Source organism: Erinaceus europaeus, chromosome 16 (genome assembly GCF_950295315.1).
Source record: "Erinaceus europaeus chromosome 16, mEriEur2.1, whole genome shotgun sequence".
In the NCBI taxonomy this organism is placed as follows: domain Eukaryota; kingdom Metazoa; phylum Chordata; class Mammalia; order Eulipotyphla; family Erinaceidae; genus Erinaceus; species Erinaceus europaeus.
In genome coordinates this window covers 68,497,275-68,522,335 of record NC_080177.1, presented here as the reverse complement: position 1 = coordinate 68,522,335, position 25,061 = coordinate 68,497,275, and the positions used below count along the sequence as shown (strand labels likewise).

The following is a 25,061-nucleotide window of genomic DNA, read 5'->3' as shown; positions in this document are numbered from 1 at the left end:
TAAATACATTAATAACAATAAGAAATGAACTACGAGGCCCTGGAGGTGGCGCCAGACTTAGGTGTGTGAGCTCCTGCGTTCATGCCTGGACCACAGATGTCACAGAAGTCACAGAAGAGCTGCTTTGGTTCCCTCGCTTTAATTAATAAGCAAAACCAAACAGCTCTAAGAAAGTGTGAACTACTAACTTTGAGAACATTGTTAGCCTAGATTTCTTTGATGACAATGGAAAAGCCTAGGAAATGTGTGTGTGTGCTTTTCTGTACTTACTACTTTTTTTTTGTCTTAATGGAAATTTATTTATTTATTTTTGCCTCCAGGTTATCTCTGGGACTCGTTGCTGGCACTACTAATCCCCTGTTCCTGGTGGCAATTTTTTCCTTTTTTATTTGCTAGGAGAGAAACTGAGAGAGGAGGGGGAGCTAGAGAGGGAGAAAGTTGAGACACCTGCGGACCTACCTCATCGCTTGTGAAGCGACCCCCCTGCAGGTGGGGAGTGGGGCGAGGGTGGGAGTGGGGGAGTTGGAATTGGGATCTTTGCGCTTCGTGCATGCTATGTGAGGGTAACCTGGTGCGCCACTGCCCAGCCCTGTCTTAATGGAATTTTAAAGGAAAACATCCCCTGTAGTGTGCTAATTCCAGTTCATCTGTTAGTTTAATTGACTGTATTGCTGGTTTCTCTCCTTTGTTGACTTTTTTCTTGGCTCCCATTTCCATTCATCAGGTATAGCAATTGGCACACAGTGTATGAATGAATGAATCACCTGCATTACAAATTAGTGAAACTACTATTTCCTTGGACCATCTCCTTCCCTAGCTATTCTTCCCAGTCTTAAACATAGTTAATCTTCTGAGGTGAGCCATACATTCAACTTCCCATGGGATAGCCCCAAAGTGACTGGTCAATGTTGTATCTGGTAGAGCACACGCATTACTATGTGCAAGGACCTAGGTTCAAACCCCATCCCACCTGTAGTAAGGGAGTGGGGGATGCTTCACAAGAGGCGATATAGTGCTACAGCAGTATTGCAGGTCTCTCTAGCTCTTTTTAAAGGATTGATTCTGAATACAGAAATCTAAATTGATGCACTTTTCTTCCTTTCACATGTTAAACAGTTCTCTCTGCCAAGATAGCTGGCTGGCAAGATAGGTCACTTCGGAGGCTTCTTAGTCAGCCATATGCGTGACCCAGTTTCGAGCCTGGCACCACATTGGTGACAGCTTCAGACTATAGTGTCTTTTCCTCTCTCCCTGTTTCTCACTGTTAGGTCATCTTGAGAGCAGTAAAGCCCCAGCATAGAGATATCCATATCTGGGGAGATAGTACAGTGGTTTGAACAATGGATTTTCTTTCTGTTTCTCATTCAAATAAATAAAATCTTTTATGGGGGCTGGATAGTGGTGCACCTGGTTGAGTGCACATGTTACAATGCATAAGGACGTGGGTTCGAGCCCAGTCCCCACCTGCAGGGGGAAAGCTTCACAGGTGGTGAAGCAGTGCTGTAGGTGTCTCTTTGTCTCTCAGCCTCCCTATCCTTCCCTTCTGTCTTGATTTCTGACTGTCTCTACCCAATAAATAAATAAAGATAATAATAATAAAAAAATAAAATCTTTTAAAACTATCTTTAAAAATAATAAACACGGGGAGTTGGGTGGTAGCGCAGCGGGTTAAGCGTAGGTGGTACAAAGTGCAAGGACCAGCATAAGGATCCCGGTTCGAGCCCCCAGCTCCCCACCTGAAGGGGGATCGTTTCACAGGCGGTGAACCAGGTCTGCAGGTGTCTATCTTTCTTTCCCTGTCTCTGTCTTCCCCTCCTCTTTCCATTTCTCTCTGTCCTATACAACAATAATGACATCAATAACAACAACAATAATAACTACAATAATAAAACAAGGGCAACAAAAGGGAATAAATATTTAAAAAGTTTAAAAGATATTTATTTATTGCCTCCAGGGTTATTGCTGGGCGTCAGTGCCTGCACTATGAATCCACTGCTCCTACAGGCCATTTTTCCCATTTTGTTGCCCTTGTTGTTACCCTTGTTGTTGTCATTACTATTATTGTTGTAATTGCTGTTGTTTTTGGATAGGACAGAGAGAAATTGAGAGAGGAGGGGAGACAGAGAAAGGGTGTGAAAGGCAGACACCTGTAGACCTGCTTCACTGCTTGTGAAGCGACCTCCCTGCAGGTGGGGAGCCAGGGGCTTGAACCGAGATCCTTGCGCTGGTCTTTGCGCTTTGCGCCATGTGTGCTTAATCTGCTGTGCTACCACCCAAGCTCCCCAATTTTTAAAAAATATTTATTTATTCCCTTTTGTTGTCCTTTTTTAATTGTTGTAGTTTTTGTTGTTTCATTGATGTCATTGTTGGATAAGACAGAGAGAAATGGAGAGAGGAGGGGAAGACGGGGGGGGAGAGAAAGAGAGACACCTGCAGACCTGCTTCACCGCTTGTGAAGTGACTACCCTGTAGGTGGGGAGCCAGGGGCTCGAACTGAGATCCTTATGCCGGTCCTTGCACTTTGTACCACCTGCATTTAACCCACTATGTTACCGCCCAACCCCCCCAACCCCCCAAATTTTATTTATTTATTATTATTTTAAAATTTTTTCCCTTTCGTTGCCATTGTTGTTTATCATTGTTGCCACTGTTGTTACTGCTGTCATTGTTGTTGGATAGGACAGAGAGAAATGGAGAGAGGAGGGAAAGACAGAGAGAGGGAGAGGAAGACAGACACCTGCAGACCTGCTTCACCACCTGTGAGGCAAACCTCCTGCAGGTGGGGAGCCAGGGGCTCCAACCGGGATCCTTGTGTCAGCCCTTGTGCTTTGTGCCATGTGCGCTTAACCCGCTGTGCCACCCAAAATTTTTATTTATTAATGAAAGAGAGAGAGAGAAAAGAGACCTAACATCACTCTGATATATGTATTGCTGGGGTCAAACTTGGGATCTCATACATGAAAGTTCAATGTCTTGTGTGCACTTCCAGGACCACTATTAGAGGATTTTGATTGGTAGAAGCGTCCTGGAGTGAGGGACAAAGGTTGTCCTGACACCACGCAGGCCAAGCTCCCTAACTCTTGAACTAGTACCACTGCTGCCCTGCCAGCTCTGCAGCTCAGAACCAGAGCATTAAGAAGATTATATGTGTCTCAGGACAGATAGTGGGTCCACACTCCTTGGCCTGGCCAGGCCCAACAGATGGACAGAACCGCAGCTTCATTACAAAACAGTTTATTAGCATCTTCATGGCCCAGTGCAAGTGAAGCCAGGCTCCCTCCCCAGGTGTCACGGCCTCCCAACCTGAGCTCCCCGGGGGGGGGGGGGGGGCTGCTCAGAGGCAGTGCCCGATCCAGAGGCAGTGTCCTTGTGCATCAGACTCCAGTCCCATTGCTGCTGGCCCCAGGGGCTAGGCGCCACCTCGAGATGCCATTGGGATGCTCTCTTCTTCGCGACTGTCACCTCCAGCAGTTGAGAAGCTCCTATCCCCAGAGGCGGGAGATACATCCACCTGGATGACGCCGTGCACCTGGGAGAGCTGGGGGCTGTCCAAGCTGGCGATGAGCTGGCGGGGGCCTGGGCGCACGGGAACAAACGTCTGCCGCAATGTCACTGTCTCGTTGCCTCCAATGTCCCTGTGGGTAGAGACAGGGTCAGGGGCCTCACTCAGGTGACAGAAGGGAGAGCGGGAAGGAAGGACAGACATGGCAGCCGGGAGCAGAAAGTGGAGCCTTTCAGTCATTTTGGGCTCAGCTGGAGTCTCCTCACCACGGCCAGGAAGACAAAGCCCAGCTGTCAAGTCCTCAGCTGCCTCCACAGAGCTAGACTAGTGGTCACCCAACAGTTGCTCAGCCGGATTCCGCCCTCCCATTTTCACGGACAGCTGGGCAAAAGCAGCTGCACTGCCTGCCTTCCAGCCCAGTGCTCCTGCCCTGGCCAGACCATCCTACCCTGCTGGGGGGAGGGGGGGCACCCAGGATGCAAGAGTCTTCAAATGGCTAGGCTGGAGCTCAATACATAATTATCAAATACTTTGCATTTGGCCAAGAAAGAATGTGGAAGAAAATGAACTATCTCTGCCGCAGTTGTCGTTTCAAAGAAGCAGGAAGGGGCGCTAGGTGGTGGCGCACCTGGTTGAGGGCAAATGTTAAAATGCTCAAGGACTTGGGTGCAAATCCACGGCTCCTACCTGCAGTGGGAAAGCTTCATGAGCAGTGACGCTGTGCTGCAGGTATCCCCTTCTATCTCTCCCTTCCCTCTGTTTCTTTAGTTTTTACTTTCTTTTTTAAATTATCTTTATTTATTTACTGGATAGAGAGAGCCAGAAATCAAGAAGGAAGGGGCAGACCGAGAGGAAGAGAGAGACAGAGACAACCATAGCACTGCTTTACTACTTGAAAGCTTTCTCCCTGCAAGTGGGGACTGGGGGCTTGAACCTGGATTCTCGTATATTGTAATGTGTCTTCAACCAGGTGTGCCACCACCTGCCCCTCCCCCCCCGGTTTCTGTCTGTACCCTATAAATTAAAAAAAGTTTTTAAGGAGCACATAAACATCCCTCAATAACGAAAGACTATTACCTCAGAATCAAAAAGGTAAATCTTCCCTTCTTCTCCCTAATTCACATCCACTCTCATGTTGTATATGTGCAGTAAAAGGAGACTGACAGAGACACTATATTGCCTTTCCTTTCTTTTCTTTTCTTTCCTTTATTTCTCTTTCTTTCTCTCTCTCTCTCTCTTTTTTTTTTTTGCCTCCAGGGTTATCACTGGGGCTCTGCCTGCACGACAAATCCACTCCTCCTGGAGGCTATTTTTTCCCATTTTTGTTGCCACTGTTGCTGTCATTGTTGTTGTTGTTGTTGGATAGGACCGAGAGAAATTGAGAGAGGAGGGGAAGACAGAGAAGGGGAGAAAAAGACAGACACCTGCAGACCTGCTTCACTGCTTGTGAAGCGACCCCCTGCAGGTGGGGAGCCAGGGGCTTGAACCGGGATCCTTACGTTGGTCCTTGTGCTGTGTGCCATGCGAGCTTAACCTGCTGTGCTACCGCCCAGCCCCCCATTATCTTTATTTTATCTCTCTACACGGACCTCTGAAATCAATTTTTCAGCCCCTCTCCTCCCCCCACTTTTCTGGAGTCACAAGTTCACCAGACTTATCGCTGTCCTCCTAGTCTCCCATCTGCTTTCTATTACAGTCTCTAACCACTCAGAGGTGAAGGAATCTCACCAAGGGCTGGACTTCCTCAGTGCTTGAAGGAGACAAGAGCTCCCTAACCCGACCTGCAGGCTCGCTGTGACTCAGCCCCATCCACCTGCAGGAACTCACCACCCCCCATCATTCCTCCTGCCCACCGGCATGCCAGCTTCTTCCCTTCCTTACACCCACCTGGGCTGCCTCTAGCCCTGGCTCATACCACCAACCCAATAAAGGTTCCCTGGGCACCTCCTGCCCTTAGAGAAATTCCTTCCTTCTTCTCTGTGCCTCTTCACCAACTGCAGGTAGCACTTTACACAGTGAGACGATGACATTGACACCACACCTGCAATGTTGCCAGTATCTTCCTTACCCACAACTGCCTGAATCCTTACCTCTGGCCCCCTATTCTGAGCAGATGCCTTGTCCTCCAAGGGAATGAGGCAACACCTCGAGTTTGAGGATTAGTTAGTTCTTCCTTGTGGCAAAACACTTAGCTTGGTGTGTGCTCTCAAGTATTTCCCTGGACCACCTTATACTCCTACCTCTGTTAGCTGTGTGATTTAGGACAAGTGACTGAACTTCTCTGACCCCCACATTCTGTTCTGTAAAAGTGGAAGTGAATGTAAAGGAAGAAGGTGAGGGGCCAGGCAGTGCGCACCTGTTTAAGCGTTCACATCACAGTGCGCAAGAATCTGGGTTCAAGCCCCTGCTCCCCACCTGCAGGGGCGAAGCTTCACAAGTGGTGAAGCAGGGCTGCAGGTGCCTGTCTCTCTTCCTCTCTATCTCCCCCTTCCTTCTCAGTATCTCTCCATCTCTATCCAATGATAAATAAATAAGTAAATAAAATTTTTAAAAGGAAGAAGGTGATATCAGTTGGTAGTAGCGGTGTCTCTGAGCTCTCCAAAGGAGGAAAACAGACAAAGAGCTACATGAAGATGAAACCACTCCTCCCACACTGATAATGCGAACAGTTTGGACAAGTCACAACACATGATTGAAAAACAGCAAATAAAGGGGCCAGGCAGTGGCGCACCAGGTTAAGCGTACATAGTATGAAGCGCAAGGACCAGCGCCAAGGATCCTGGTTCAAGCCCCTGGCTTCCCACCTGTAGGGAGGTTGCTTCACCAGCGGTGAAGCAGGTCTGTAGGTGTCTAGCTCTCTCTCCTTCTCTGTATTCCCCTTCCTTCTCAACTTTTCTCTGTCCTATCATAAATAATTAAATACGTAAACAAATCAAATAAAAAACCCCAGCATAAAACAGATCTAAAATAAATCTGTATCTATATTCATATCTGTGTTTATGTATAGCCTTCATATTAGTTCACTGACTTAATGTCTAGACTCCCTACTCTAGGGGCTGGGCCATGGCATGCCCAGTAGAGCACACACATTGCCCTGGTTCAGGCCCCTACTCTCCACCTGCAGGGGTAAAGCTTCACAAGTGGTGAAGCAGCAGTGCATGTATCTCTCTTGCTTCTTCTCAATTTCTCTCTGTATCTATAAAAAAAATAGAATACTCCCTATTATATAGCTAGAAATTAAGTCTGTATCAACAAGTACATTATACTGTGATGGGTTACAAATTTTTGTGTTTAATTTGTACCTACTTTAAAAATTTTTTTAAATTTATTTATTTCCCCTTTTGTTGCCCTTGTTTTTGATTGTTGTAGTTATTATTGATGTCATTGTTGTTGGATAGAACAGAGAGAAATGGAGAGAGGAGGGGAAGGCAGAGAGGGGGAGAGAAGGATAGACACCTGCAGACCTGCTTCACCACCTGTGAAGCAACTCCCCTGCAGGTGGGGAGCCGGGGGCTCGAACGAGGATCCTTATGCTGGTCCTTCCACTTCACACCACGTGTGCTTAACCTGCTGCACTACCACCAGACTCCCAATTTGTACCTACTTTTCCACAGACAGAAAGTTAAGGTTGCTTAGGCTCAGACCTGTCTTCAAATGTCCATTTAACTCATGCAATAATTGGACTGACTAGTTCAGAACCTTGTCCGAGAGACACTGCTTTCTAGCTTTCATTTAGGGATGTCAAGATCCCTGGTCTCTGTGTCAGGAAAGTTCTTTGTCACACTAAAGTTTGCAACTTCAGGGCAAACACATCTACGCGACCAAAGCTGGAGTGAACTTGTAACTGAGCACAAGTAACAAGACCAGTTCCCTGATAAGGACATCAGAGCTTATGACCGAGTTGGCATTGCCCTTCTAGTCTCTACCTGTTCAGCCACATTACTAGTGCTTAAGACATTAAAAAAGAAGAAAGAAAAAAAAAAAGGGAGCGGGTGGCCACCAGGTTAAGTGCGCATGATGCGAAGCAAAAGGACCAGAGCAAGGATCCTGGTTTGAGCTCCTGGCTCCCCACCTTCAGTGGGAGTCACTTCACAGGTGGTGAAGCAGGTCTGCAGATGTCTTTCTCTCCCCCTCTGTGTCTTCCCCTCCTCTCTCGATTTTTCTCTGTCCTATCCAACAACAACAGCAATAACAACAACAATAACAATAAAACAACAAAATGGAGAAAATGGCCTCCAGGAACAGTGGATTTGTAGTACAGGCACAGAGCCCCATCAATAATCCTGGAGGAAAAAAATAAACAAACAACAAACAACAAACAACAACAACAACAAACTCCTCTAGAGCACTTCCTCTAGTGAAGTGATGACGAGATCCTGAGTTTGATCCCGGCTATTGCATGTGCTAGAGTAATATTCAAGTTCTCTCTCTCTGTTTCTCTATCATATATAAATAAATGAATGAATCAAAAAAATTTTTTACTTCATTCTTTTTTTTACTAGAGCACTGCTTATTTCTGGCTTGTGGAGGTGCCTGGAACTAAACCTGGGATGTCTGAGCTTCAGGCATGAAAATCTTTTGCATAACCATCAATCCATCTCTCCTACCCCAATAAATGAATCTTAAAAAAAAATTTAGATTTTTCTTTTTTTCTAAATATTTTATTTATTTATTAATGAGATAGGAGAGAGAGAGAGAGAGAGAGAGAGAGAGAGAACCAGACATCACTCTGGTACATGTGCTGCTGGGGATTGAACTCAGTACCTCATGCTTGAGAGTCTAGTGCCTTAGCCCCTGCACCACCTCCTGGACCATCTTTTTAGATTTTTCTTCAGACACATTTAAAATCACACATACTGCCTGCTCCCCCCCCCTCCATCATCACTACCAAGAAAGCCACCTTAGGGACATTGCAGAGAATATGAGTCAGCCTCTGAGGGAAATTCCCAAGGAGGGATTGGCCTATACTTTCAACCTCCCCTGGTGATTGCCTTGGTGGAGGAGTAAGTTCTGGAATGTTTATTAAGTGACCAGTCACCACGCTGGGTGGCATACCTTCTGCTATAATGGAGTTCCATACTGCAGCCTTTGATTTGCAAATGAGAGTGAAGTAACACCTGTCTTGGAATCTAGCATATCTCCACCAACAGCTTCTAGACTATCCCCTTGGGCCTTCATTTGCCAGGAAGGTGCCAGCCTCTGCCTGCCATCATCCAGACCCCCTCATCTGTCTTCTGGTTGGGGAGATGAGTCTTAAGTGGAGAGGGACTTATCTGAAGTCCCTGGCTATGAGAGAGCCAGTCTCTCAAAGACCAACACAGTGGTCCTTGCCTCATTCCTGGGTGAAGTTGCCAAGGGAAGCTTAGCTCAGGGACCCCTCAGAACAGGGGAACCTTCCCTCCATCACCTACAGGTAAGGACACCTATAGGACGTGCTACTGGGAGTCCCAACTCCCATTTTTTAAAATTTTATTATTATATTTATTTATTTTCCCTTTTGTTGCCCTTATTATTTTTATAGTTGTTGGATAGGACAGAGAGAAATTGAAAGAGGAGGAGAAGACAGAGAAGGGGAGAGAAAGATAGACACAGACCTGCTTCACTGCCTGTGAAGCGACTCCCTTGCAGGTGGGGAACTGGGGGGGCTTGAACCGGGATCCTTATATTGGTCCTTGCGCTTTGCGCCACATGCACTTAACCTCTATGCTACCACCCGACTCCCCCAACTCCATTTTCTAAGTTGCCTTGTAGGCTCAAGGGGAGTGTGCCTGTTGGCAAAGGACACTCACCACAGAGCCTGTGAGGGAGGAGGACAGGGACCCTTTTCTCCCCGATGGACCCCTTAACATAGCTTCTCTCAGCCCCTCTATTGCCACCAGGATTATCACTGGGTCTTGGTGTCAGCCCTACAAAGCCTGATTCCAGAAGCCATTTCTTTTTTTTTCTTTCTATTTTTATTTTTGATAACACACAGAGAAATTAAGATGGGAGGGGAAGATATAGACAGACAGACAGACAGATAGGTAGATAGATAGATAAATACCTGCAGAACTGCTTTACCAGTCATGAAGTGTCTCACCTGCAAATGGGGAGTGTGTGTGGGAGGGCTTGAACCTTGTCCTTGTGCATGCTACTGTGTGTGTTCAACTAGTGACCCACTGCCTGGCCCCCTTTTCTTTCTTTCTTTTTCTTTCTTTCTTTCTTTCTTTCTTTCTTTCTTTCTTTCTTTCTTTCTTTCTTTCTTTCTTTCTTTCTTTCTGGTCACTAGGGCTATCACTGGGACTCTTTGCATGATTCCCCCACCCCTTTTCTTTTTTAGAAATGGAAGGTGAGAGACAGAGAAGAAAAGGGAGTCAGAGAGGGGGCTGGGCAGTGGCACACCTGGTTAAGCACACACAGTACTAAGTGCAAGGACATGTAAGGATCTGGGTTTGAGCCCCTGGATCCCCATCTGCATGGGGGACACTTTACAAATGGCAAAACAGGTCTTCAGGTATCTATCTTTCTCTCTTCATTTCCCCCTCCTCTCTCAATTTCTCCATGTCCTATCCAAGAAAAATTTAAAAAGGCCACCAGGAATGGTGGATTTGTGGTGCTGGCACTGAGCCCCAGCAACTGAAGGCAGGGGGAAAAAAGAAAGGGAGACAGAGGGAGTCAGGCGGTGGCGCAGCGGGTTAAGCGCACGTGGCGCAAAGCACAAGGACCGGTAAAAGGATCCCGGTTTGAGCCCCCGGCTCCCCACCTGCAGGGGAGTCGCTTCACAGGCGGTGCAGCAGGTCTGCAGGTGTCTGTCTTTCTCTCCCCCTCTCTGTCCTCCCCTCCTCTCTCCATTTCTCTCTGTCCTGTCCAATAATGATGACATCAATAACTACAACAATAAAACAACAAGGACAACAAAAGGGAATAAATAAATATTTAAAAAGAAAGAAAGGGAGACAGAGAGAAGGCAAGGAAGAGAAAGGGAGGAGAGACACAGGAGCAGCATGCCCTGGTTTGTGAAGCTTCCTGCGCAGGCACTCTCATGTAGTGGCTCAGAATCTGGTCCCGGCACATGTCAATTGTGTATCACATCCCAACTCCCCCCCCCCCCCCAGGAAGCTAATCTCAAAGGTCAGTCTTTGGCCTTTTCTGGCTGCTCCCGGGGAGGGAAGGGTCTGTGTCAGAGATGATGGCCCAGGCCCAGGCACTGCAGGTGCCTTTGCCGGGCACAGAGCCTCACTGGTCTAGGTCTAAGATGGGAGGTGCTGGGTGAGGACAGAGGCCTGGGGCCTCTCTTCCATTCACAACATAAGCCAGGTCACAAGCCCAAGACCTGTGCATGGCACAGAGTGAAAGCCTTACATGAGCTGTCTGTCTGTAAATGGGGCTGACAGTGTCAGAGACCCAGAGAACAGGTACCCCTGACAGAGCACTTTCTATGCTAAATGCTCCCTGTGCATCATCTCCTCTCAGTCTCACCCAGCCCTCAGTGCCAATGACTGTTGCTCTACCCACTTAAGCGTGATGCTAGGAGATAAGTCATTTGCCTAGGGCACCTGGCCCAGAAGGGAGGAAGCTGGGGCTGAGCCTAAGGCTCTGAGATCCCAGAGCTTTGCTTTTAGTCACATGATGGTTTCTACTACACTTGAGAGGGTTTTTATAGCCTTCAAGTGAGATAATCTTCCTGAAAGGCATTGGTTAGCTCCTGAGTGTTGGGCAAACCTTAATGATGCATCATTAATGATGCCGAAGTAAAGTCTTAGCTCCCTAATGAGAGGGGCAAGTGTGGGCGAGGGCACCGGGCAGGCAGCAGGCCTCCTGACTCGGGAGGAATTGCAGGCTGGCTCCCGGCTGCTCTGAGGGGACAGGCACCAGTGCAGGCAGGAGAGCAAGTGGATCTGGGGCCCAGGCCAGCCTGGGAGGCCAGGGCAGCAGCAGTGGCAGGAGGACACTCACCCAACATTGAGGATCTTGGGTCTCTGTAGCCCTGAGCCTTCGAGCCGGAAGACGACATTGGTGAGGGTGGTGGGTAGGGGGTTCTTGAAGACAATCTGGACTTCACACTCCTGGCCAACCACCGCTGCTCCCAACAACTGCGAGAGAAAGGAGTCCGTATTGGAGTCAGGGACCCAGGGACGCACAGGCGACCGTGCGCTCCACCAGAGCAGGCGAACACGTTAGCCTCAAGACCTTGCTGACTCCCACATTTCTGGCCCCCTGAGAAGTGGTTCCCCCCAAATCAGGGAAGAAACCCCAACTGCCTGTTACTGAAGCTACCTCAGAATTGGGGTTGTGCAATCTCATTTTATTTATTAAATGATTTATTATTGTACTTATTTATTTATTTATTGGATAGAAACAGCCAGAAATTGAGAGGGAAGGGGGAAATAGAGAGGGAGAGAGACAGAGAGACACCTGCAGCCCTGCTTCACCACTTGTGAAGCTTTCCCCCTGCAGGTGGGGACCACGGGCTCGAACCTGGGTCCTTGCGCACCGTAACATGTGCGCTCAACCAGGTGCGCCACCACCAGGCCTCGATCTCATTTTACAGATGAGGAAACAGAGGCCCAAGAGCCCAGAATCAGTCCCTTCTCCCAGAAGCGCTGTCACCCAGGCCCACTCCTGGCTAAGTGTTCCCCACCCCATGCCCCCTCCTGGCTAAGTGCCCCCACCCCATGCTCCACACCCCCAGCTGCCCGGGAAGCTCACCGTGAGGGAAAGGTCTGGGGTGCGCAGACGGAAGGTGTGTTGCTTGGCCAACACCTGCCCGCTCTCCTTAACATGGCCTGACACATTGAGCAGCATGGCCCCCTGGTCCACCAGGTGGGGCTTGTATTCCCTGTAGGCCACGGGCATCTCCACACGGTCAGCTGGGGAGAAGAGATAGTGTCAAGGAGGCTGCCTTTCTGGAGGGGGTTCCCCATGCCCTGTGTTCACCACAGTTGTTTGGGGGGGGGGTGTGCCAGGGAAAATGCACTTACAGGCCCCCGGCGCCAGTGTTACTTCCTTCTTGCTGTCCTTGAAGACGGAGCCAGTGACCCCGGTGTAGTAGGTAACGGAGAGGTAGAGGTGCAGCTTCACAGTTCGGCGGCTGCTGCCACGATTGGTCAGCACCACAGAGAGCATCAGGTCCTGCCCCACCGAGGCGTCCTGTGCCTCCACCTGTATGGCCACGTCCTCAGCTGAATCCCGCGTGGCATACACATTGGGTTTACTGCCATGGGCCGCCGCTGTCTCCACTGCTTTCCGCTCTGCTTCAGAGCCTAGGGGTCAAGGGTCAGGGGTGAAGGCAGAGCTAGGGCTCAAGCAGGCAGGTGCCCAGAGGGAGCACTGCCATGGCTGTGGCTGGCTGGGTTGGGAAGACGGTACCTTCTGGGTGTTTGTAGAGGCTAGTGATTTCCTCCTGCATGTTGGAGCCGATGGCCTTGGTGACAATGAGCGTGCCAATGGCCTTCTCCTCCACGTACACGATCTTGAAGCTGCCGTCATCCTGTCGCTGCCAATATACCTTGTCACTGTTCACCTATGTGGGGAGGTGGGGTGGCAGACGGCAGGTGTCAGGACAGGTGTGGTCCTGACCACTCCTCCTGCCATACTTGCCCCAGATCTCAGGAATCACAGTGATCGCTGGAGCCAAAGGTGAAAAGTGGGAGATGACACCAACACCAGTGCAACAGACTTTCATGCCTGAAGCTCTGGAGTCCAGGGTTCAATCCTAGGCACCACCATAAACCAGAGTTGAGCAGTGCTCTAGTGCTAAGCCAGTAAGTCAGGGCTGGGGCAGGGGGGTGGTACACCTGGTTAAACACACACGTTACAGTGCCTAAGGACCTGGGTTCAAGCCCCAGTCCCCACCAGCAGAGAGAAAGTTTTCTCTCTTTTTCTCTTTCTTTTCTTTTTTGTCTTTAGGGTTATTGCTGGGGCTGGTGCTGGCACTACAAATTCACTGCTCCTGGAGACCATTTATTCCATTTTTATTGGATAGGCCAGAGAGAAATTGAGAGGAGAGACAGAGTGGGAGGGAGAAAGACAGACACCTGAAGACCTGCTTCACCACTTGTGACGCGTCTCCCCCACAGATGGGGAGGCAGGGACTCGAACCTGAATTCTTGCTTAGATCCTTGTGCCACCTCCCAACCACCTCTCTATCACCCTCTTACCTCTCAATTTATGGCTATCTCTATCCAATATGAAAATAAAGATAATAATAAATATAAGATAAATAAATAAGGGCTGGAGTAATAGCTCACTTGGTTAGTGTGCTGCCTTGCCATGTAAGAGACCCAAGGTTGAGTCGGGCCCCACCACACTGAAGGAAGCTTCAGTGCTGTGGTCTCTTTCACACTCTCTCTAAAAATAATAAATAAACACACATAATTTCTCTGGCTAGCAAGGTAGCTCACTTGGGCAGTATGCTCCTTTGCCGCACACAGGACTCAGGTTCAAGCCAAGCCCCCCACACTGAAGGGACTTTTAGTGCTGCAGTGCCTTTCCATCTCTCCCTCCCTGTGTGCCTCTCTTCCTTAAGAATATTTTCCTTGGGAGTCGGGCGGTAGCGCAGCAGTTAAGCGCAGGTGGCGCAAAGCGCAAGGACCGGTGTAAGGATCCTGGTTCGAGCCCCCGGCTCCCCACCTGCAGGGGCGTCACTTCACAAGCGGTGAAGCAGGTCTGCAGGTGTCTGTCTTTCTCTCCCCCTCTCTCTGTCTTCCCCTCCTCTCTCCATTTCTCTCTGTCCTATCCAACAACGAAGACATCAATAACAACAACAATAATAATTACAACAATAAAAAAATAACAAGGGCAACAAAAAGGGAAAATGAATAAATAAATATTAAAAAGAGAATTTTTTCTTGCCATGCATGCTTTTTTAAAAAATATATTATTGGTTAGAGACTGAGAAACTGAGAGGAGTGGGAAAGGCAGAGAGGGAGAGAGACAGAGAGACACCTTAGCCCTGCTTCACCACTTGTAAAAGCTTTCCCCTGCAGGTGGGGACCAGGGGCTTGAACTATGGTCCTTGTGCACTGTAGTGTGTGCACTTAACCAGGTGCGCCACTGCCTGGCCCCCAGGCTTTTTTTTTTTTAACTGTCTTTATTTATTCATTGGATAGAAACAGCCAGAAATCAAGAGGGAAGGGGGTGAAATAGAGAGAGACACCTGCAGCACTGCTTCACCACTTGTGAAGCTTTCCCCCTGCAGGTGGGGACTGGGGGCTCAAACCCAGGTCGTTGTTCACTGTAACATGTGCGCTCAGGTGCACCACTACCTGCCCCCACCCCCTCGTGTGTCTTTCTATCTGAAAAGTTGGCTTGGAGCAGTGAAGCCCCTGCAACAACAAAACAAAACAAAACGTAAAAGTACTCAGGTGGCAGCTTCCCAATATCCCTGGACCAGGAGACTTCCCAGGCAGAGCAGATGAGCCCAGGAGCAGGGAGGAGGCTGGTTTGGGAGGCTCCTTGCAGTGCACCTCACATTAATAACAGTATTCCCCGTATGCTCATTCGCTGACTTTACAACTTGTAAAGCAGTTTCATATCCATTATCTCTTTTGATCCTGAGTACAGGAAGCACGGCAGGCATTATTATCCCTCCCCACTTTTTTTTTTTAAACAGTTGATGAAACTAAGACTCGCCCAATGAGTGACTGGCTCAAGGTAACACAGTTTGGCTATCAGCAGTGATTTGAGGGCCAGAAAGCCCAGCACAGTAGCAGATGCCTCTGGGAAGGCACCGGGTATGGTCCTCACCTCGGCGAAGATGAAGGGTGTATCATACTTCATGTAGACCAGACCGTTCTTGATGGACTGCACAGAGCAGGGGCCGCAGCAGAAGATGCCTAGGAGTGTGGAGGCAGAATGAAGGTGGGAAGGCCCAGGAGGGAAAGGAGGCCCCTTCCTATCCAGGGGAAGAATCTTTTCCACCCATATATATATATATTTTGCCTCCAGGGTTATTTCTGGGGCTCGGTGCCTGCACCACAAATCCACTGCTCCTGGAGGCTATTTTTTCCCCCTTTTGCGGCCCTGGTTGTTTTATCATTGTTGTGGTTATTATTATTGTTGTTATTGATGCCATTGTTGGATAGGACAGAGAAATCGAGAGAGGAGGGGAAGACAGAGAGGGAGAGAGAAAGATAGACACCTGCAGATCTGCTTTACTGCTTGTGAAGCAACCCCTCTGCTGATGGGGAGCCGGGGCTCAAACTGGGATCCTTACACCGGTCCTTGCACTTTGCAGCATGCTTTGCGCTTAACCCACTGCGCTACCGCCCGACCTCCACCACCCAGATTTTATACCTCTGGGATCAGTTGCTCCCCAGTCCACCCAGTGGGGGCCAAACAGAGCAGAGTCCGTGGGAGCAGGAGACCTGGGGACAAGACTGCCTTGGCAACAAACCCTCCACACACTCTGTCTCCACTGACTTAATTTGCATGTTAGATACTGTAACCCACAGGGTCAGATCCTCCTAACCTCATCGAGACTACTCCAGAACCCACAGTCCCTTTGTGTCCCAATTAGAAAATCAATAGTACTGCACCCAACATTCTAGAAAGGTCCAGGACAACCCCTCAGCTCTGTGGCTCATGTGCTCCATCTCTGGGGAGGGTAGAGGGGGTGCTTCTGGGAAGTAGACTCTGTCCTCACAGTGCTTAGGAGAACTTTCTAGAAGAGGTGGTTTGGGCTGACAAAACAGCTCACTTGAATTGTGCACCTGCTTCCCGTGAATGTGACCTAGCTCTGAGCCCGGCACTCACCACACTGGAAGTCACTTTGGTGATGTGGTGTCTCACCTGCTCCCACCCCTCCCCATCTCTCTTTACTCCCAAATGTCAGCCTGCATCGGTAAAGCTCCTGGGACAACAAAAGAAAGAAAGAAAGAAAGAAAGATAGAAGAGGTAGGTTGATAGGAAGAAGGCTTGGCAGGAGAGGAGACAGAATGTCAGATGAAGCCATATAATAGAAAGGAAGCTTGGAAAACACCTAGAAATATCTACAGTGGCCTGGGAGGCAGTACAGTGGATAAGCCATTGGACTCTCGAGTATGAGGTCCCGAGTTTGACCCCCTGGCACACATGCCATGGTGATGCTCTGATTCTCTCTCTCCTCCTCCTTTGTCTTGTAAATAAGTAAGCAAATCTAAATAGCTCAAACAAACAAACATCTAGCTCTACAACCTCCTTCAGTGGATGGGGAAATGGAGCTCATTGAGGCAGGGTAGACGTCAGGACCTCACAGGAAGGCTAGATGCAGAGAGCATAGGGGACTAGTTACTGAGCTGTGACTACGTTCCAGGCACCCTGGAACATAATCTCTCAGTGTATAATGGTCTCCTGTAATCTTCCCACTCACCTTAGGTGGGATATATTATTCTCATGTTACATGCAGGAATACTAGGGCCCTAAGCTATAGCGAGCTTGCTCAGGATGACAGAGCTAAGAAGCCATCAAACTGCATCAAGGCTGATATTGGCAGGTCACCTCACCACACCCCAGAACAGGAACTGGAGCTCAGAGCTCCTGGGTCCTAAGCCAGGCTGGCCCAACACTGGACTGCACAACTCACTGCCCACCATTCACAGGGACAGCCGGAAGACAAGGGTCAGGCTAGAGACAGGGAGGAGTGCAGGCTAAGTCAGAGCATTTGGATTCCAGTAAGGAAAGGAGAGGCAGGAGGAAGGAAGTAGGAGGGGCAGGTCTGCTTGGCTGCTTCTGGGTGGGAAGCGGCCGGGGAACCTGTCTGAGAACAGAATGCATAAACCTTGGCTGAGGTAACGTGTACTCACAAGAAAGAGACCAGTCGGAGGGTGATGTCAGCAGCACGTTATCCCTGCCTGAGGAGGGATGCTGTCTCCGCTAAAGCCTGATTTTTCTACACAGGGTACATACAACTGTCAGCAATATGACTGACAGCGGCGGGACTCAGTGAAGGGGGGAGTGTGCATGTCAACAAGGGAGATGTCAAGACCACATTTCCTCTGCTGCCTACCAAGGCCCTGTGCCCTGCAGAAATTCTCATGACCTCTCTGGGTGGCAGCTCCCTGCTATCCTGCAAAGCCCTGGAGTAGGTCCCAAGCCCAGTTTCAACAGGGTGCGATTTCCCACCCCATGCACCCCCCAAGACAGAGACAGAGAGACAGCAAAAGAGACCATAGCAACCAAAGGTTTCTTTAATGTGGGGGCCCCAGGCTCAAACCTGAATGGTGCACATGGCACAGCAACGCACTATCCAAGTGAGCTATTTAGCTGAGCCAGCTGGGCACTTTTTATAAACAGATCTTGGGTGCCTGACACATCAGGACTGGGGCAAGTTCTCCAAAGTAAGTTACTTACAAGAAAGCAAAACCAAATATTCCTGACAGAAAATAGGGAACTTACATTTTACATGGCTCATTTCTGTACTCTGTGTTTTTTTTTTTTTGCCTCCAGGGTTATCGCTGGGGCTCAGTGCCTACACTATGAATCCACTGCTCCTGGAGGCCACTTTGCCCCTTTTTGTTGCCCTTGTTGTTTATCGTTGTTGTTATTATTGTTGTCATTGCTGTCGTTGTTGATGGATAAGACAGAGAGAAATCGAGAGGGGGGGAGGGCAGAGAGGGGGAGAGAAAGATAGACACCTGAATACCTTCTTCACTTTTTGTGAAGTGACCCCCCCTGCATGTGGGAGCTGCGGGCTTGAACTGGGATCTCTATGCCGGTCCTTGCACTTTGCGCCATGTGCACTTAACCCGATAGGCTACTGCCTAGCCCCCATTACTGTACTTTTATCTCCCTTTTTAAAAATATTTTATTTATTTATTTATTTATTTATTCCCTTTTGTTGCCCTTGTTGTTTTATTGTTGTAGTTATTATTGTTGTCATCATTGTTGGATAGGACAGAGAGAAATGGAGAGAGGAGGGGAAGACAGAGAGGAGGAGAGAAAGATAGACATCTGCAGACCTGCTTCACCGCTTGTGAAACAACTCCCCTGCAGGTGGGGAGCTGGGGGCTCGACCTGGGATCCTTACGCCGGTCCTTGCGCTTTGCACCACCTGCGCTTAACCCACTGCGCTATCTTATCTCCCTTTGTAAGTACCTGTTACTTACAGTAACTTTTAGCACTAGATATAGGTCCCTTAATAAATCCCCTCCAGAATATGTAAGAAAACAAATGAGACCAGTGACTTTGCAGGCAGAAAGACACTCCTCACTGAATTCTCTTCACTCTTGACTTTTAAGCTGAATATGGTAATCACTATAGATAAACCCAACCTAAAACAAAATTGGGGCCAGGTGGTGGCACATCTGGTTGACTGCATGCATTACAGTGTGCAAGGACCCAGGTTCAAGCCCCCGATTCCCACCAGCAGGGAGGAAGTGTCACAAGTGGTGAAGGAGGTCTGCAGGTGTCTCTCTCTGTACCTATCTCCCTCTCCAACGTTTTCAATTTCTATTTCTATCCAAAAAAAAAAAAAAAGTGTCTAAAGATTTTTTTTTTAAGCCAGGGCCTTGCAGAGGTGTGATTTCACTGCTCTTGGGCCATATTTTCATTCAGATAGATAGATACTCAGAGAGAGAAACCACAGGGAGAAAAGACTAGACAATACAGCTACAGGGTCTCTTCTGATGCAGCCGCATTCCCAAGTGGTGCTGAGGTTTATACCTGGGCCATGCATAGGACAAGGCATACAGCCTGGCTGATAAAAATTCCTCTGCTTATTTTAGGCAAACTTTATATAGAAAGATGGTGTTGGGAGCTGGGTGTAGCGCAGTGGGTTAAGCGCATGTGGCGCGAAGCACAAGGACCGGAGTAAGGATCCCAGTTCAAGCCCAGGCTCCCCACCTGCAGGGGGAGTCGCTTCACAAGTGGTGAAGCAGGTCTGCAGGTGTCTATCTTTCTCTCCCCCTCTCTGTCTTCCCCTCTTCTCTCTGCCCTATCGAACAACAACAACAGCAGTAATAACTACAACAATAAAACAAGGGCAACAAAAGGGAAAATAAATAAATATAAAAAAATAAAATAAAAATAAAAAATAAATTAAATAAAAAAAGAAATGGTGTTAAACTAAGGACTGTACAGTAACCCCTTTATAAGTGCACTGAAAGTACCCTGGCTTTTGGCTCAATCCTGCCCTCAAACTCTGGAGTTCCTTCTAAGTGGGAGATCGTCAGGGGGCCAAAGTGGGGTCACAAGGGCCAGGCAGGGCCCTGCCTCACCACTACTGGTCTCCTGGGGTGTGGCATCTACCACCTGCCATCCATCGAAGCCTGAGGGCAGGTCTGGCCTCTTCATCCAGCAGTCGTTCCACACGTGGAAGTTCCTGGGGAAGCAGGAAAGGAGGCCCAGGTCTGGGGGTCTGTCAGGGCCTCACTGGTGCCCCCAAGGAGTCAGGATCTCAGACCCCCATCCCCGGGACAGGCAGTGGTCCCAGCCTCACCACACGGAGTCATGGTTCAGATGCTCCAGGGGCTTCATGTTCTCATCAAAGTAGATGTCCATGGTGAGGGATGTGTCTGTGTCATGGGCTGAGTTGAAGTTGGTGACGGTCCGGGTGGCCAAGCCCAGGCAGCGCAGCACTGTGGAGGAGCCAGGGTTGGGGTTTGGGACCCAAGACAGGGGAGGGGGCATCTGAGACATCAGGACAGGAAAAATGGGAGTGGGGGAGAAGGCAACTGGAGGCAGCCCAGCTGGGTCAGGGGCCATCAGGGTCAGGAAACCTCTAGGCCAGGGAGTGCTGGGGGTCAGGGGAAGCCGGGCCACCTGCCTGACCTGGTCCCTGCCTACCCTGCTCCCTCTTCTCCCTGGAGCCTCTCTGGGTTCTTAACACTAATTACTAATAATTAAGGCCAGCCTGCCATCCACCCCCGCCTGCTCCGCTCTGGAGCCACCGCTGGGTTGGGCCAGTTGAAGTGGAGCCTGACTTCCACTCCCTCAGGCCTGTAGAGTTCCTGCCTCAGTTCCTCCCCTACCTGTGGTGGTCACTCCAGCAAAGACCCAGCACTGGCCATAGGGCACGGAGCTGCCTGTGCGCAGGTAGCTGAGGAGGATCTCCACGCTGCCCACCCACGCTGAAGGGTTGGTGCCTCGAGAGTAATCGCCCGTCCAGTTCCCAATCAGGACCCCGTTGTCATCCAAGGAGTTGACCTGTCCAGGACAGCAGGGGTCAGGGATAGGGAGGCTCAGCTTCTGCCCTGGGATCCCCAGCCCATGAGCCTGCAGTCCTAAATGCCTCAGGACAGAGCCCCACCTTCCCCTCTAGAGTCCTCTGCTACCCCCCCCCCACACACACACACAGGTCTGACACAGGAATGTGAATGAACCCTGGGTGTGCCGAGAGTATGGCATTTGGCTCTGCATTCCACAAAAGCTGGGCTGGGAGTCAGGAAGAGGTTTGTGTGTGTGTGTGTGTGTGTGTGTGTGTGTGTGTGTCTGTGTGTGTGTGTAAACTGAAACCCTTTCCACAATGCCATTTGTGAGGGCCAGGGCACCATGGGTACCCCAGAGGAGTCAGAGGTGGGAGGCTGCTCACCATGGCAGAGATGACCCGAGAGACGCTTACGGGGTCACCACGGCCCCCGTAGGGCATGCCTCGCCGGTCCAGGATGTACAGGCAGGCGTCCAGAACACCATGGTCAAACTGGGAGGAGAGAGGTCAGAGGTGACTGCTGCCTGTTCACAGCTCCCCAGCTGTCTCCAGTGCCCACCCTGCTACCCCCAGTGCACAGGGCCCGGCCTGGGGTACCTGGCCATAGTTCCAGGTCCTCTCGCCAATCTGAGCTTCTGTCCCATAGTAAATCCTCCCAGACTCATTGAGCACATACTCCTGCCGCCAGTCTTCATGGCCCACATACACAATGTCATCTGCATCCACAAAACACACGTCAAGGCCCCAAGAGGTCTCCCCAAGGGTCCTGTGGTCCCTAGGCCATGTCTACAGGACTCATGTCTCAGAAGGACGGCGAGAATACTATTCTGAGGCATCAGAGGGGACATGATGGGGGGGTGTCTCTGAGGTTGGGGTCCTCTAACAAGAGAGGATAGGCCAGCCACCCGTCTACACTGGCTGCAGGTCCCCCTTGCCTCGACAAAGGAATCATGACTTCTCCTAAGATCAGGCACCCAGACACCTCTCCAGCTCCTAGGAAAGGCAGTTCTGGTGGTCCAGGGGGTGGCACAGTGGATAAAACATTGGACTCCCAAGCATGAGGTCCCAAGTTCAAGCCCTGGCAGCATATGTAACAGAGTGATGTCTGGTTCCCTACTCCCATCCCCCCACACCCCCAGCTCCTGTTTTCAGCAGGCTCACCTGGGCACCAGGGATTGAAAAGGATGTAGATCTCATTGTGGGGGTCAAAGGGCAACTGGAACTCGCCAGCTTCTGAACGCGTGCGGACTGTGAACTGGAACTTGCCGATGATGGCATTGGGGGAAGTGTGGACCCGGAGGTTCAGGTTCTGCCCACTGGACTTGGTCACCTGGGCCTTCCAGCCGCCACTGCCCCCCTTGCCCACTGGAATGATGATGTGGGTACCCTTGCCCACTTCGGGATTGCTGCCTGGAGTGGGGGAAGCAGCAATTAGCTCCGAAGGTCTCCTCAAGCAGGACAGAACCTTGGCCTCCCAGCCCCACCCAGAATGTGCATGAGCCAGAGGCTGTATGTGTGTGTCCCTGAGTTGGGCCATCACCTGTGACAGTCTCTCTGAGCACAGCCCTGTCCCCACCCGAGGCTTGCCCGCATGTCAGGGCAGGGACCTAGTCCAACATCCCAAACCAGTTCCCCTGACACCGAGTTTGGAGGTGGGTGGGAGTGACCAGGTCACTGTCACCTGCCCACCTGCCTGCCCACCTCAATGCCAGGCATGAGGGGCCCAGCCATGCAGGCCGGATGCTCCATGCCTGTGGGCAAGGCCATCCAAGTCTGGAAGGCTGGGTCCTCCCTGCTTCCCAGGGGCTCAGCCTCCAGAGCCCTGATGGAGGTAGTGAGGGGACCTAGGAAATGAGAGGTCAGGGTGGCAGGGTTAGGCCCTAATCAGAGGGTGTGCAGAGTCACCTGCCCCTGGCAGCAGCATAATCACCAGCCTGGGAAGTCCATGACAAGCAGTCAATGCACTGAGAGGAGAGCCTGCCCTGGGCCACAGGACAGAGAGACAGAGAAAGTAGACAGACAACTGGTCATGGCTGGGGCAGGAGAATAGACCCAGAGAGAGACACACAAGCAGAGAGGCGGAAGGAAATGCTGAAGTAAGCTCCTAGAAGAAAGGCCACCGAGGCAGGTGGCCCTGAAGCCTTAAAGAGGCTGCACCTAGGAAAACAGGGTCACAAAGACCCTCCCCGAGACACTCCCTGGAGACAGTCACACGTGCATCTGCCTGGACCAGCACAGAGGATGGGGTGGGGAGAAGCCTAAACACGCCCGTCAGCCCCCTCTGCCCTCCTCAACACAGGCCCCACTGACCGATGAGCAGCTCTAAGGCGATGCGGTCGGAGGACTCATAGGGCCTGGACAGGAAAAGTACTATATGGAAGGGCTGGCCTCGGCGTATGATGAGCTCGTCGTACTCGAACTCGTCTGTATGGTGCTCTCGGCGGTTGTGGTCAGAGCGCGAGCTCAGCAGGTCCACACCAGTCACCACCAGCATACCATCTGCAAGGTGGGGGCATTGGGTCAGCCGGGCCCTCTGGGGAGCCCCCACCACCAGCCTCCCCAGCCAGGCCTCAACCCCCTGTGTAGGCTGTTTGGCGCTCAGCAGAGGTGACCAGGTCAGCTCACCTCGGATGGTGCCATCTCCAGCTGCGTTCACAGTGCCGCCACTCCGGGAGTCAGGCCTCCGACCCCCGGCGCTGGACCCACGTCCCCTGGAGCTTCGGTCTCCATAGGGCTCAGATCCCCAGTCCTCATCTGGCCCGTTCCGGCAGGAGCAGCAGCCACAGCAACGGGCCCAGAAGGAGCGGCCCCCTCGGCGAGAACGGCGGTCCGGTTCCGGCTCTGGCTCTGGTTCTGGGGAAGGTGTGCCAGAGGGCTGCCAAAAGCTCCTGCCCCAGCGGCCCACGTCTGAGCGAGAACCATCCATCGTGCCTGCATGGGAGAGGTGAAGCAGTCTTGGATCAGCTCAGACCTCCCTGGCTGGGCTACCCGTTAACCCACCACACTGACCATTCCAGTTAGGTGACCAAAATGATATGCTTGTGACCAGAGGTCCATTCCCCAGTCCCCACAGACCCTATTCAAACACTTTTTTTTGTTGTTGTCATCACCAGGATGCCACCACTCTGGGCTGCCATCTTCAGATTTAGAGAGACAGAGAGGGGGGGTGCACCTGGTGGTGCATCTGGTTGAACATACATGTTACAATGTGCAAGGACCCAGGTTCAAGCCCCCAGACTCCATCTGAAGGGAGATGGCTTTCCAAGTGGTGAAGCAGTGCTGCAGGTTTGCCTCTTTTCCTCCCTATCACCCCCTACCCTCTTGATTTCTGTCTCTATCTAAATAAATAAATAAATATAATTTAAAAAAAAACAGAGAGAAGGAAAAAAAGGACAATCACAGCACCAAGCTTCCCCCAGTGCAGTGGGAGCCGGGCTCGAACCCAGCTCAGGTGTCTGACAAAACAGGCATCCTCCCAAGTAAGCTATCTCATTGGCTCTCAGACTCTCCACCTAGAGAAATTTCCCTTTGTAGAGGAGTCTTCTCCCCCTCCCCCTCAGACATCACCCCCAAACCAGGCACCCAGTAGAGAACTGTTCCCAGGAGGCCCATTGCCAGAGTTGCATGGACACCGTGAGATGTGACCCAGACCAGGCTCCGGTCTTCTCCCTTCACTGCTGGTCCCTGCTGATGCCTCCAGGCCTCATTCCTTAGCAGATGACCCAAGGCTCCTTGCAGTAAGACAGGAGGGTGGTGCGAGGTTGGGGGGCATCCTTGGCATTCCTCACATTGGATCAAAGAAGCAGCACAGAGCTGCCTGGAGGGGCCCTGCGCAGGTACCTGGAGTCATGCTCAGTCTGGAGGTGCGGAGTCTTGGTGTCGGGGCGACAGGTTCAGGCTAGCCTGCACCCCACCTCGCCAGCCAACTTGGGCTGGCATAGTCCCCAGAGGGTATCCCCAGGCTGGGCAGCACAGGGCCCATTGGAGCTTCTCACCTGGTGTTGGCGATGGCAGCACTGGGCCCGAGGCTGGCCGGGGTGGAGCAGGAGGGACTGATGGGACGGACAGGTAGGTCGCGCCTCCCGAGTGGAAAGTACAGGGCTGGCTGCTGAGTGGTTTTATGAGAGGGGAAGGTGGGGCGGGGCTGGTACGAAGAAGGGGAAGCAGAGTTGCTCCATCCCTGTGTGTGTGGGGGGCGGGTCTCTGGTGGGAACCGTCTTTCCCTTTCTAGGAACTGAGGACCCAGGTGTTGGGGCGGGGTCAAGGTTTGAGGGGCGGGGCTAGGGTCTGTCAGGGTTGAGACTGGGGGGGGGAAGGAGACCTTAGGGGGGGCCTTTCCTGAGGGACCAGATGATTCTTGTCAAACGGGGTGTGGAAGGAGCCCCTTTTTCTGTGGACAACTGGGCAGAGTGCCCCTGGTACCCATAGCCCTATCTGTAGCCCCACTCAGCTCCC

The 25,061-nt window shown here is 50.9% G+C and overlaps 1 protein-coding gene across 3 annotated transcripts; it reads right to left on the bottom strand.

Annotated features, from left to right (window-relative positions):
- Positions 1-3,218: 3,218 nt before the first annotated feature.
- Positions 3,219-24,748, bottom strand: TGM1 (transglutaminase 1). Of its 3 annotated transcripts, none has more exons than XM_007536257.3 (15): positions 24,602-24,748; positions 23,232-23,537; positions 22,917-23,105; positions 21,768-22,016; positions 21,204-21,322; positions 20,991-21,098; positions 20,431-20,605; positions 19,899-20,037; positions 19,678-19,781; positions 15,230-15,318; positions 12,851-13,004; positions 12,463-12,744; positions 12,191-12,351; positions 11,438-11,574; positions 3,219-3,635 (listed from the first exon to the last, which is right to left on the bottom strand). In XM_007536257.3, the coding sequence occupies exons 2-15, from the start codon at positions 23,530-23,532 to the stop codon at positions 3,410-3,412; spliced, it is 2,433 nt and encodes an 810-aa protein (XP_007536319.1). In that variant the 5' UTR covers positions 23,533-23,537; positions 24,602-24,748; the 3' UTR covers positions 3,219-3,409. The 3 variants fall into 3 exon arrangements, with proteins under 3 accessions (XP_007536319.1, XP_060031267.1, XP_060031269.1); XM_060175284.1 differs by lacking the exon at positions 24,602-24,748 and adding an exon at positions 24,447-24,463; XM_060175286.1 differs by lacking the exon at positions 24,602-24,748 and adding an exon at positions 24,239-24,409.
- Positions 24,749-25,061: the final 313 nt, after the last annotated feature.